Genomic DNA, 13,478 nt, shown 5'->3' with positions numbered 1-13,478 from the left:
CTGCGCTATTTTTGCTGACATGTGTTACCAACAAGCCCAAGCTGCCACCTTAATAGAGGTCTCACACTTGTATATCGGTGAGGCAATAATGTTCGTGGGCGCATTCCCCAGCTGCACAGCTAATCGGCCCAATATTTGAATTGTATTCGCAAAGGGAGGTCCTCCAAAGGAGCACAGTGACACCGTCCATTTGCGATATTGGGCCGATTACTTGGGCAGCTTGAGTTGGGGCCTAGGAAGAACGGCAGTTTTCTATGAAACTACACTGTCGCCTCTCAGCAAGCTGTCACGCTATGTGAGCGCGGAAAAGGTTGACCCAAATGCGCCGCACTTGAGTAAGTCCTCGTGTGTTCAGCTGAAAGGACGACAGAAAGGTTAAGCTTGACAAGCAACTTCCTCTCACAAAAGGACGAGCTGTCGGTTACAAGAAAACGCATAGTTTGGCGTCCACAGCAACTTCCCCCCGTTTCATCCTGATATAAGAGCTGCAGTTTCTGCGAATTCACGTCAGCCGCGTCAACTTCGTACTTTCGTTTAGAAAAGAGAAAGAGCGCTCGGCGGCCTTGCAGAGCAGATATGCTGTAGCATGCTGCGACTAATTCTACACAGTGGACAAAAACATTTCTGAACGGGAAAGAGCTTATGAACGCATTTTTTTCACATTTTGTAACGTTTCATTATAGCAGTCGATATATCCGCTGATCTCCCGTCGACAGACTAGCATTATTTTGTTATTAACGTTTTTGCTATCGTCAAAAGCGTTTCCCATCGGTTTTATATGGCTGTCTTAGCTGCTATACTCCGTTTCATACATAGCTGTCAACGCTGCCAAAGGTACGAAAGTAGTCCGCTGCAAAAAACAAGCAAAATGTATCCGTCCGCCTCGCGTCGTGGCTGAGTGGTACGAAGCGCGCGCCTGTGTGTTCATTTTACAAAGGGCCAAGGTTCGATTCCCGGCTTGGCTGGTTCTTTTTCATTTCTTTTTTATTTTTCTTATAATTACCACTAGGTAGAAAGCCGAAACTGTCCAACTCTAATGCCTACTTTGAAAAACACTGCGCTCTTTACTTGCGCTGCTTACTTGTGATTGCGAAGTGCTGCTCTCGGGCGTTCAGTGACTCTTTTGCATGCGGCACACAATGAATCATTAATTGTGTGGTGATAGAATTCAGTGCGGCGTCGATTATTCCGGCTAGCGGCAACCCGACATTGATCGCCGTATTCAGCGGCTTTAAAGTGAGCGGTGTCTGATTCGGGAAGTCGCCACTTTTGCGCTGTTGTCACAAGGAAAATTCTTTGAAATGCTTCCGTTCGTTGTGATGTTATGTATTAGATGTCGGATTCGGTGTGTTATGGGTGTGAGCTAGTGCGGTGAGATGGGGATTGTTGAAAGCTGTGTATTTGGGCCGTGAGCAGAGATTCCGCTGCGCAGGTCATCGAACGCAACAAGTGGTGTCGTATATTAGCGCACTTGCCGCTGCAGTTGACATTGTTATTGTGAGAAGCCGACGACGAGGTTCCGTGGTTCCTGAATAGGGCGCACGAAGAGGTTGACGAAGCTCGCTGTTAGTTCTCCACACAGTAGCTCGTCGTCGTCCTCTCGCGGTAACAATATAAACGAGTAAAAATTCTGGCTTCTTACACACCAATGAGATGTAAGCGCAGCGTGAGTGAACGTTGTGGCTGGCATTTAATTGTTGACATCCGCTCTCATGTTTTTAATCTTTGTAAATATCATCTGTGTAACTAAAGTTGTCCGATTGCTCGATCGTAATCTACAATCGTTGGTTTTCACTGCTGCCACAACTCACAAGAGTGTAGAAACTGGTGCTGTAGGTTATGGAATGGTATATATAACATTTGCTACGCGTATCATGTGAGTGGCCTACAGCGGTTGTACGGTCGGTGATTTTTACAGAAAAGAGAACAGCGCACCAGGTCTCGGAGGAAGGAAATGCTTCAGGTGAACCACTCAAGCAGACGACATGACCGGCCGGCCTGCGCGGCGGCCTAGCTGCGAAAACCTGATACAGGAGGGACCGGAAAAAAACCCAAAAAACTAAGGCACTTTGTTTTGTAGAACATAAAAGAAAAAGCAATCTTTTTGCAAAATAAAACACCGTTATCATTATACTGCAATATCAACCAACATTTACTTTAATTTTTAGTTCATTACGATTTTTACTTTTGACGCACTACATTACGATGCGGACGAGGAGCGCGAACAGGCGCCGCAGCCTTGGCTGCGTTGACTGCTATGTATGAAACGGAGTATAGGTGCGAGCGATGTAAACACTACAAAAGAAAGATTTTCCTACATATCGGAAGAATGAACCGTTATCATCTATATTTCCATGTAATATAGACTGTTTTCCAATGTTCAAAATTTTTGCCCAAGATTGTTGTACATGTGTGCATGTATGCCATAAAACAGCTAAATTTCTCCGATAAAGTATTTGGCGAAATTTTGTGTGCTGCGACAATAGAAACCCGAGCTTGCTGAGGCAATCAAGGCTTCGATTTTCAGCCTACTCAAGCCTGATCTACTTAAGGCAGCAAACAAGGATGTCGGTATGAAGTACAGCTTCACAGGGCAGAGAAAGTTATCTTTTTGGTAGTAGTGGTCACATTGTTTTTCTTTTTTCCTTTCATTGCACTCATGCTTTACTGACAGGCCAATCGTATACTGTCCGGTGTGATAACAGAGTTGGAGCTTTTTTCCTTGCCTCGCTGCAGGTCCTCCTTCTCGACATTTAAATCAGCACTGATGCCGAAGCATGCTCTTTCGATCTCATCGGGTGTGATATTCTGGATCGCCCCCAGCTTACCTCGGACGTATACCCGCTGGGCCCGTTTGCTGTCCAGGCCCGTGGCATGTGGGTAGGTCGTCTTTGTCCCGAAAAGAGTCGACGGAAGCCTGTACGGATCGCGGCTGCATCGGCCGTTCCAATCCCTGGGTTGGTAGCAGTCGCCCTTAGCACCTACTGTTAGCGCCAGGATGACAGCAGCCGTCGTCAGCACAGTCCTCATGTTCAAAGCTCGTCTCCTGTAAGACAACAAAAATTAAAGTCATCCTCGACGTGTATCGTTGTTCAGGAAAAGAGACAGCTCGGGTTCAGCTTTTTTGTCTTTAGAGCCGATTTGTAAAACCGGCGTAACCATACCTTAGAACTGAAGCCGACATATTTTGGAGCTTTTGTGACTGAGAGGTCTTTGCTGCTGTCTTTCGCTGTCATTTCTGGATTGAGAACTGCGCAGGAAATTTTCTGTGTGTTACCATGATATTTGTGTTAGAGTGGTAGTTTTTTTCTGTTTTAGAATTAATTTTACTCTTCATCTATTTTACATTTTCCACATTATTTGAGTCCACACTAGATAGTTGTTTGGTAGCCGTCATTTATAATCCGCGTGTTTTTAAAGGTACGGAAAACAGAAGGGACCCGGATGACTTCGTTGTGGGAGTATCTGCTTCAGCCGGCTCTACTCACGGTGACGAATCATCATGTTGAAATGAAGTATAGGTTCAAAGAGCAGCAAAAATGACATTTTCGAAACATTTTCGAAACAGCTGCTCGGCTGTGCTTAGCTACCTTATCAAGACACTTTTACACGTTACACAATGACTCTTAGACATCGTTCACTTGCCGCATTCAGTAGAAATTGAGCGGGGAAATCTTTTGTATAGACAAACGCATTCACTTACACACATGCGGGAATAAAATTGAGACTGAATAGTGCTGTGGCTGGCGTGGTAGGACAAGTACATCAGCGGTGAACAGGGTGCTCGCTAGTTGTTCTACCACCCCTAAAGATTCAGCGCGAGAAAAAAAGGTGGCTTAACTTTACGTGTAACATTACGTTCTGAAGCTACACAGTCGGCTTAGAGTGTCTTCACAATGTGGATAACGTTCACTTAAAAAAAAAAAAAACTTACTCAGCAGGCCTCCTGCAGGCGTCTTCGCCGAGGCAGTTCTCGGCACCAAATGCACTCCCTTCGGGTGTCAGTGCGGGTATAAAAAGGGGCCCCCAGGGAGGAAAAATGTCACGCGAAATTCAACTTTCCCCTTTGATTCGTTTAAAGCCTTCTTCGAACAAGACATACACGTCGCCCTTAATTGAGACTCCTGTCATCTGTCCTTAGCCGCAGATAACTCCCCCATTTGACCGCTGTGTCGACTTCATCTTTTATTTTTTGTTCCTTTTGAAAACCACGGTCGTCGGTCTTCTGACCTTGATCGGTGGCTTGGGGCTTAGTCTAGAGTCGGCGAGCCGCGCCTTGTTGTCCAAGTTGCAGTTTGTGATTGCATTGGGCTCAGCGATTCGCTACGGCGCATTATTATTATTGTTGTTTGTTCTAATGTCATCCGGCCATATTTCTGATCAATTTCATTAAAAAGTCAATGTCGCTCTCATCATTCGCGAGTTGCTGCTAGCTGTAATCTGTCATCTCGGCGCATCATTCTCCTAAATGCTAGTCGCTGACCCTACAGTTACTGCTGTAAGTCCGGGCTGTTAACATAGCATAGAGGCCCATTGTACTGCCAACGACTACAAAGCGAGCCCCATGCGATGCGACCTATCACAAAGTACTTTGTTTATTATTGTCGGCTCTCTGAAACAAATAAGAAACTGCAACAAAACGCAACTTATGAAAGCTTGAAAAACCTCTGGAACGACCTTAAACTAGTTACGGGAGGTAAATGATTTCGTGTGAATGTACAAACTCGCTTCGACAACTTTTGAAAAACACTTTCATGAAAAAGAACCGTTCACTGGCTCTCGTGTGGCGCGGTTCATGACGTGTGCACTGTGGCGACCGCGTAGCGCCTAGGTAGGGGCGTACTTCCTCGATCTAAAGCCCTTCATGCCTTTTACGCTGCGGCAACATCGACATTGACTAATAATATCCGCTGTCTTCAGCCACTGTGTACAATCACTGCAATACGGCTTCCATGAAGTCTGAGTATGAGACATGTCATCGATGTTTCAGGACAGAGTTCATGTTCACAAATTACAATGGCATCTGGACACAAGGCTAAAGGCCATGATGTCTCTCCAAAGACGTAGACGAGTAAACAATACCATTTCTAGACGCGAGACCGAAGGGCACAACTGTCTGTCAAAAACGCAGGTGATGGTCTCTGAATGCGCAGTTTGATTGTGCCTAGACGCCACGCTTACGAACGCAATGACGCGCTATAGATGGAGTCCAATACTTTTAAACTTGCCGCTACTATCGCCTCCACATGTGAGGCCAATGAACTCTACAGCTGACCAAAGACGCACACGACTGGCTTTCGAGCGCGTTGATGGGACGAGGTTTAGATTGCACAGACTGCCAACACTCTAGGCTCCTTGTCGATTTCGCCTTTCCCCCGCTCTCAGTCATGTGATGAGCACTCCAAGCACATTACGGGTTTAACTTGGCTTACGCTATTCCGTAGAGCAAACAAATTTATAATTTTGGTTATATCTGTAGAAAAGGTTTCGCTGCAGTACTGGAAGATTTGTATCCAGTCGATTGTAGGTAATGAAAGCCATTTACGTTCAAGTTTAGATCAACAAATCGGCATGGTTTTTGAGGTTCTGTACAATACATGCAGAAGTTTTAAATCCTAAACAAGCTTCGTACAACGAAGCGTAAAACTATAGAGACCTTTACATGAAATTCAGCGTGTGATAGTATGGTGAAGGCTGAGGAGTGCATTACAATTTTTGCCCCTTTTATTTGCTTGTTTTGCCGTGTTTTCTGAGCGGCGAGGCAGCTTCACTATATATGAATACAAAAGCACAGAACTGTATGCTCGCAGGTTCATGGAGGCTGAGTAATAGCCTGTGCCAAACCGCTCGACTACGCTGCTTGCAAGACGTCAAAATCTTCCTCTGATCCTTAATGCAACTCTTCGGCACTTATTATACTTGAAACGAACGAATTACAAATTCTATTTTATTGATAGAAGTCAAGATCATTTCTTGGATGGTATTTGAAAAAAAAAAACACGAAACCGCAAAGAACTATTCGCCAATTCGCATATCAAGAAGTCTCCGGCACTCACTTTCGAAACAGTGTAAAAGAATACTTCTTGAAGAAGTTTTATGTGAGCAGGTAATTTGTTTGATCAATCATTATTTCGGTTCATTAGTACGGAACAGACCAGTAAGGCAGGACCATTCAAATACAAGGCTCTACTTCTGAACGCGAGCACTTCATCGGCGGCGAATGGTAACACCAATTTTGTAATGTTCACAAATGAGATTACTGAACTTGCACCCTTACTCAAAAATGCATATGTGAAAAAAATTTTCACCAGCGCTGCGACTAGGAACAAGAACAGAGAAGGAAGACAAGGACAAGCGCTCGTGAACAAGCGCATATGTGAAGTAACCCGACGATCTTACTTTCGATAATCCATTCCTTCCCAGTTCTCTTGACCTTGTTGTTCTGATTATGATTAGCCGCGTTGTTCTGCTTGAGAGCTAAAGAAGCATGGCGTCACACGCATGTAAAGAAACTTGGCTGGACTGCCCCTGCGACCTTTTGCCGTGCTAAATCACTCAGCAAAATCAGCTTCGATATGCAGGCAAACGATCCTAGTGGCACTTAAAGCAGCTGCTTTTCAGTACTTGGAGTTCCGAGCACATGCTCAAAATCTCCATGAGTAACGCCAGTTACGGCGAAATAACGCCGCACGCGCCGCAATCTTTCGTAAAGAGCTATTGCATTGGCTCTGAAAAGAAGAGAAGAGCTTCTCGGCAGCATTTCTACAAATTCTAGCTCTAAGTCCCAAAATTATCAAAATACTCCACTCCTTGTACATGAGTGCGTTCGTGTCCGCTATGCACCCTGGCAAATCCCCCGCCATGGGTATGTGCCACTAAGCCTGACGACATCGTCATCATCACCATTCCAGCTAAGTCTAGACGAGCGTGCGCTACGAGTAAAGTCAGACCGAGCAGCGGATAAAAGATTTGACATCGATTAAAAAAGTCACAGATGTGGGCTGCTTCTCTGAAACATCTGCGGAGAATCTAAGAAGCGTATTTTCAGCCGAAATTAGCTCCTGGGGAATATATACAAGGAGCGGACGATATGAGTAAAAATTTTCAATTTGAGCCAAAATTTCCCCTTGCGGACTATGCACCTAGCGAGGACTATAGTCCTAGAGGTAGGGCACTTGTGCAGCATCTGCTAATAAAAAAAGCACAAATGTGTGCAGGTACTTTCATCTGTGCTGTCGAAATTGCAGTGTTAATACCATTTCGGCGCCGCAGGAGACGGATTGACACATGGTTGCATAGCGCGCAGTGCTTTGTTACATTCAACCAATCTACAGTCAGAGTAAATTGTATTGGTTTTTTAGCCCTTTGTATTTAACCTGGAAAGCCTGAAAGGCTATTGTCTTGAACGGCTGCGCTACTGCGAGTGCCTCCAGGTCCATCCAATGTCAAAAGGAACTACGAGTTTCTACAAAAAGACGAATTATTTCGTTATTTTTCTGCTCAACTTTAAAATGACATTGGGATGCGTGAAGCCAAAAGGAAAACTACTTAGACAAAAGAAAAAAGTGTGTTTGTGGTGCATAATTAGCGAGTAATGATCAAATGAATGCTCATGCTTGTTCTTTTTCATAGTGGAGGGGCCTGTACTTACGTGTTACTTTGTCCTCATTTTCTTTGCGCCGTTCATACTTACCAGCAGGAACATGAAAAAACGGCGTGTCAAAATGTTTCGCTAAAATTTGCGTCAGAGTTCATTTATTATTTATTTATTTATGTATTTAAATACTTCTATAGGCCCTCGAAGGAGGCTATTACTTGGGCGAGGGGAGCTGCAGTACATAAAATACATAACGCAAAAATATTATCGAATACATGAAAAGAATGCGATAATAAAACGCTTAGAGACAACAGACAACATATTCATCAAGGTACGATATATACAGCTATACAAAATGCTCAACACAAACAAAAAATAGTGGAAGACGCATTAAACACGGGTAGCTGAGCGGATGAGTTCTTGATATTTAGATACGTCGAATTGAGTGACAATGAGTGAAAAAAATTGCGAGGACACTTTGGCAACTAAAGTGTTCAGAGGCGAAAGCCGAGGACACTATGCCGTCATGACTTCCGGTGGATGTGTCGTCACACCGTTCCCATGGCTACATCGATACCCAAGTTAAACATTTTTCAGGGATCTTAAGTGTTAATTACGCTTAATTACGCGTTTTTTATTCTAATATGACACGAATCCGATGTTTTCCCGACCATTCTGTGATAATTTTCACTATGCCGTGACGATTTCCAGTGGACGTGATATTACACCTTTCCCATGGCTATATCGACGTCCGCGCTATTTCGACGCAATTTCGAAATTTCTGCCTATAATTAACTAAATAATTACTCTACAGTAATCAAATGTGGCTTCCAGGTTAATTTTTTTCTCCTCTATCTGAAGCAACCAAATTGGTTTTCTTTATCTTTTTTAGTTCCCAAGTTAAACGCGTGTGACACACTTTGTTAACGGACGGACGATAGTATGAGCCCTTAAAGGCTTTCGCCTTAATACTGCGGTGCAGCGACGACAACACAACCAAAAAAAAAAGACTGACATGCGCATTTGTTGTCTTTTTCTTTCTTGTGTTGTTGTTGTTGCGCCGCAGTATTCTCAGTCATGCACCAACTTTCCCCACAGGCCGCCATTCTGAAGTATCAGTGACAATGGTACATGGCAGGTTATTGCACAGGCGTTTTGCAGCGCGATTGTTTACAGTGAACCCGCCGCGGTGGCTTAGTGGTTACGGCACTCGGCTGCTGACCCGAAAGACGCGCGTTCGATTCCGTCCGCGACGGCCGAATTTCGATGGAGGTGAAATTCTAGAGGACCGTGTAATGTGCACGTTAAAGCACCCCAGGTGGTCGAAATATCCGGGGCCCTTCACTACGGCGTCCCTCATAGCCTGAGTCGCTCTGGGGCGTTAAACCGCAATTAATCAAATGTTTACAGTGAAATAAAGAAACTTCCTTTTAAGATGCTGCCGTAGTAGGCCCCTAGTGTCTTCGTCATAACTGAAGTTAGCCTTGCGGACAGTTAGGTTTCGTGGTACTTTGCTATATTGATGTGTTTCATCCCTAACTTTATGAACACCCACTCATATATACTTGCTATCTCGCAGCAGTGTAGATCGCCTGGAAGCTTTAAGAATATATTCAGCAGTTGCCCGTTGTCATATTCAGTGCAGTGCGTATTTCCTATATGTTTTCACGAAAACAGTTTTTACATCTCCAAAAGCTTTTGCCTGCATGATTTAGTTTTGATTTTTGTTCTGGTATTACCAATTATATATATATATATATATATATATATATATATATATATATATATATATATATATATATATGTATTCAGTAGGGGTTCCAATGGCCCAGTTTACTAGTTTAGGTACAGTATTACGACAAACGCGACTGTTCTTTAACGTTTATTTTGCCAACAGTTTCGGGAATGGTATTCCCTTCGTCAGGGCAGGCTTACAATGAATCCGTTTCGTCAATATAAGGACACAGAACAAGCGAGGAGGTATAATCTCCGCCCTCTAAACAAACTTGAGAATGAGGGCAGGGGACCGTATAATAGGCAGCACAACAAGTCTCAAACGGGCCGCGGCTGAACAACAACCAGAAAAAACAAACGGGGAGGTGGAAATGGTAAAGTAGTAGCAAAGAACGAGCCTGAACAGCACAGCGATAGAAGGGGCAAAAGAGCGTTAGACCCGGCTCTCGGCGCACACGGAAGCCGCTACCCCCCCCCCCCCCCCCCCCCCGCCCCCCCTCCAAATACGCGCACACCCCCGCAAGACGCCGCCGGGTCCGAGCGGGCGGCCCGTATCAGGTATCCTGAGACGCTTGCAAGGGACGCGTTCGAGATATATATATATATATATATATATATATATATATATATATATATATATATATATATATATGATTTCTTTCTTGTAGTTCTATATGGGTAACAGGGACCTCGTCAGGCAGAGGGAGTCTGCCTTTTGTCCTATTATCCGAGAATGAATTGTGTCCGAACGAATATTCCGAATAAAATAAATAAATAAATAATCCGAGAAATTGGTAGTGAGACCTTAAACTCTTGACTGTTGGCAATCTATTACCGTATATAAGCCGATCGGTATTGATTATGCTTTCTGTAAGTCCTTCGGGCAGCATCTGAATGAGGGCAAACATGAGCGGTTAGTCAGCCGGGCCGCAGCGAGGGCCGCAGCGGTTAGTCGGTGCTTTTTCTCTTTGGGTGAAATAAGTCCGGTGACATTTTTTACTGATGTGCTGGCGCTAGCGGAGAAAATAGCTTGTTATCAGGAGCAGTAACAAGCTCTCCTTTGGGTCTTTCATGCAAAAAATGTACGCATTTTTTTGTCGTTCCGGAGGTCAGTCGCCGGGAGCGTGACAAACGACGTTATTGTCTCCAGTGGTCGCTGCTGCCAGAATCGCATTAACTGGAAACCAACCTCCTCAAGCTGTGAAAATGTCGGACTATAGAAATGAGGCGTTCACCCTTCGTGTTACTAGGTGGGTTTGCTTATTACCTATGTGACCGTGGAGTTCACAAAGGGAGGAACTTGAACCTTTGAAAATATTTTTAGAAAATTTGCAAACATTGGGCGCACTGGGCAGGTAGGCGGACTTATTACGAGGACTTGAAGGCAAAAAAAAAGGCTGCGGTTCAATGTGGCTTGACCCTAGTAACTTGAGCCAAAGCTCTGTTAAGCATATGTTCTCCACTGACTCAATTCAAATGTCGAGGTTAAGGCTCAAGGCCAAATGTACCCAATGGTCGTAGTCATATGATCACATGGTAATTGTACCATAGCCTGGGACATACCATCAGGCAGTTAAGTGCCGTTTGACCCTGTGAGGCACTGAAGGCCATTGCCTCATCCACATAGAGATTGGAAGTTGTACCCCGATTAAAGATAAGAGGAATGGACCATTACCTCCAATATTTCCATAACAGTATCTTACAATTTCTCAACATTCGAAATATTTGCCCGAGAAAGCTGGCCATGAGTTAGCTTTTTAACTGAATTCCGGTACGTAACTTTTGGTTTGGTTTATGGTTGATTAGGGTTTAACGTTCCAAAGCGACTCAGGCTCAGGAAGATACGTAACTTTTAAACTATTGTATATATTTGCCTGGTTGCGATGACAGGTTTCTAGTCGCCAATTGTTAGCACTGTTACCAGTTATAACCTCGGAACAGCGGTTACCGTCGGCACTGTGACTCACCAAATGTTGGTTTGGTTTGGTTTATGGGGTTTAACGTCCCAAAGCGACTGAGGCTATGAGAGACGCCGTAGTGAAGGGCTCCGGAAATTTCGACCACCTGGGGTTCTTTAACGTGCACTGACATCGCACAGTACACGGGCCTCTAGAATTTCTCCCCCAAAGAAATTCGACCGCCGCGGCCGGGACCGAACCCGCGTCTTTCGGGTCAGCAGCCGAGCACCGTAACCGCTGAGCCACCGCGGCGGCGCCAAATGTTGCCGTCTTGGATGCTATTCAAAGGTCACGTGGCTGCAGAGTTCGCGGAACGACTTCAGGCAGTACACGTAACTTGGTGGCGCACATGCCGCATGACATTCCCTGTCTCGTTCTCATGATAGATAGGGCCACGAGTGGTCACGTGGGCAAAAAAGCGATTTCTTGATTTTAGACTCGTTTCGTAGCGCATTTCCATTGCTTTCGAATGATATACAACGTGCAAGGGTTATTACACTCCAAATAACTTTTTACCGATTTGTTTTAAAGAGCGTGACAAGAAATTGAACCGAGGTCCAAGCCAGAAAACGCCTATTTTCACTAATTTGCCTTGCTTTTTATCATTTATCAATTCTTATCACAAAATACTTCGCTTATCGCTTTCTAGTTTTCTCATTGGAGCTAGTACGCTTTCCTGGTGCTTTTTTTTATTTTAGCTTGAGTTAACCGTTACAGGAAACGCCAGCTGGGCATTCAACGAAACTGTTTGGTCGAGGAACTCATAACCACATTTTAAAACCGTGAAGACTATTCAGACGGCTATTGACGATGCACTTTCAAGACTTAATGATAGAGATATGCGAAGAATCAAAGTGTTCAACAATTTACAGTCCTGGAGAGCTCTGTACGTCTATACTGAGAAATTTAGATGCACGATGGATACGAAGAAAGCTACTCTAAACTTGCGGATTCAGCGAAGAAGCATGGAAAACTTAAAACGAACAAATAAAGAGGCTGCACTCATACACAGAGGGAGAAACCAAGGAATATTGAGAGTTGGTATCACCTTTCGAAGGCTTCAAGCCCGTATTTCTCAAAACATATTTTTGTAATCGCGTACCTTCTTTTTTTGAAGTAGAGGCTTCAGTTTATTGAAATGTTTTTCGGTACTTAAAGTAATGATTCCCTTATATTGAAAACCTTTTTTATGAAATGTTAAAATCTGAGACGTAGAAATTGAGCTACGTGAAAAATTTAATACGTCTGTAACATGATTTTCTTGGGGGTCCATTATTCTAGTTCCTGATGTGTAACGACAATCGGCCTCTGTGCGTGCCTAATTCAAAAGCCGTGTGATGAAACGTTAAAGAAAGCCGCAATTTTGTGAAAATAATTAAAGCAAAAATGTGCCGAGTTGTTTTTTTTTCAGTCAAACAGTATTAGTAGCTGTTATTTCTGTGTAGTATTTGCGCCCTCTTTAAATAGTACAACTTAGATTACCATTTCTCGAGCTTCACGGCGCCAATAAAAACATATATTAATGAATAAAGAAACACAAATTTTCGCTGCACTTATATATCGTATTATACAAGATTTAATCGTGTAAAGCTGCTCTATAACATTCTAACTTTAATTCTCTTCCATTTTCGTGCATTTTCCTTCATAGCTTATTTGCTACTTTTTGTAACCTGTTAGGTTTTTTGTTAATTTCTTTGTAACGAATGCCTATGTAAAGTCCTGCCTGTCTTTTTGCGGTAACACATATGAAAAAAATGGAAACATTGGCGCCAGTTCGCTAATAGAAAGTGTAGTGTACCAAACTGGTGACGCTCCACGTTGTCTGTATTGACTACTCAGAAAAGTGTTTAAATTATCAAGCGATGGCGTCCACACCCGCAAAGTAGACGCATTATTTACCATCTCCGCTTCCAGGAAATCGTCAGCATTGATATCTGGTTACTACGAGAAAAACCTTTGGCATCTAAGAACCCACCTTCAAGAACGAGTTGCCGGCAGATGTTGGCTGTTGGGCTGCTCTCAGGGGTCGAATACTGAACCCCAGAAAAGAGAGAGAAAAAAATGCTGCTGATAAAAAAAATTTAGAACACGTAAGCCCAAGCAGGTGAGTAAGCGTTGTGAACCCGATTAGCCTGCCGGCTAGACCAACGCCACCTTGAATCCGCTCCACCCGTTTACTGAAGAGCTGA

At 43.9% G+C, this 13,478-nt stretch overlaps 1 protein-coding gene across 4 annotated transcripts in view; it reads right to left on the bottom strand.

Annotated features, from left to right (window-relative positions):
* Positions 1 to 13,478, bottom strand: part of LOC149347654 (multiple inositol polyphosphate phosphatase 1-like) — a 53,652-nt gene that overhangs the window by 15,461 nt on the left and 24,713 nt on the right. For 3 of the 4 annotated variants that reach the window (XM_089587272.1, XM_089587270.1, XM_089587271.1), the window contains one exon: positions 2,829 to 3,046. In XM_089587272.1, coding sequence (XP_089443398.1) covers positions 2,829 to 3,030 — 202 coding nt within the window. In that variant the 5' untranslated portion in view covers positions 3,031 to 3,046. Of the gene's footprint in view, positions 1 to 2,828; positions 3,047 to 3,164; positions 3,251 to 13,478 lie in introns of all 4 variants that reach the window. The other variant, XM_089587269.1, reaches the window with a different exon arrangement.

The sequence above is a fragment of the Amblyomma mixtum genome, chromosome 4, assembly GCF_055824585.1.
Source record: "Amblyomma mixtum isolate Tamu chromosome 4, ASM5582458v1, whole genome shotgun sequence".
Lineage (NCBI taxonomy): Eukaryota > Metazoa > Arthropoda > Arachnida > Ixodida > Ixodidae > Amblyomma > Amblyomma mixtum.
Note: the sequence above shows the minus strand (reverse complement) of the source record. Positions and strands in the feature narration are given on the sequence as shown.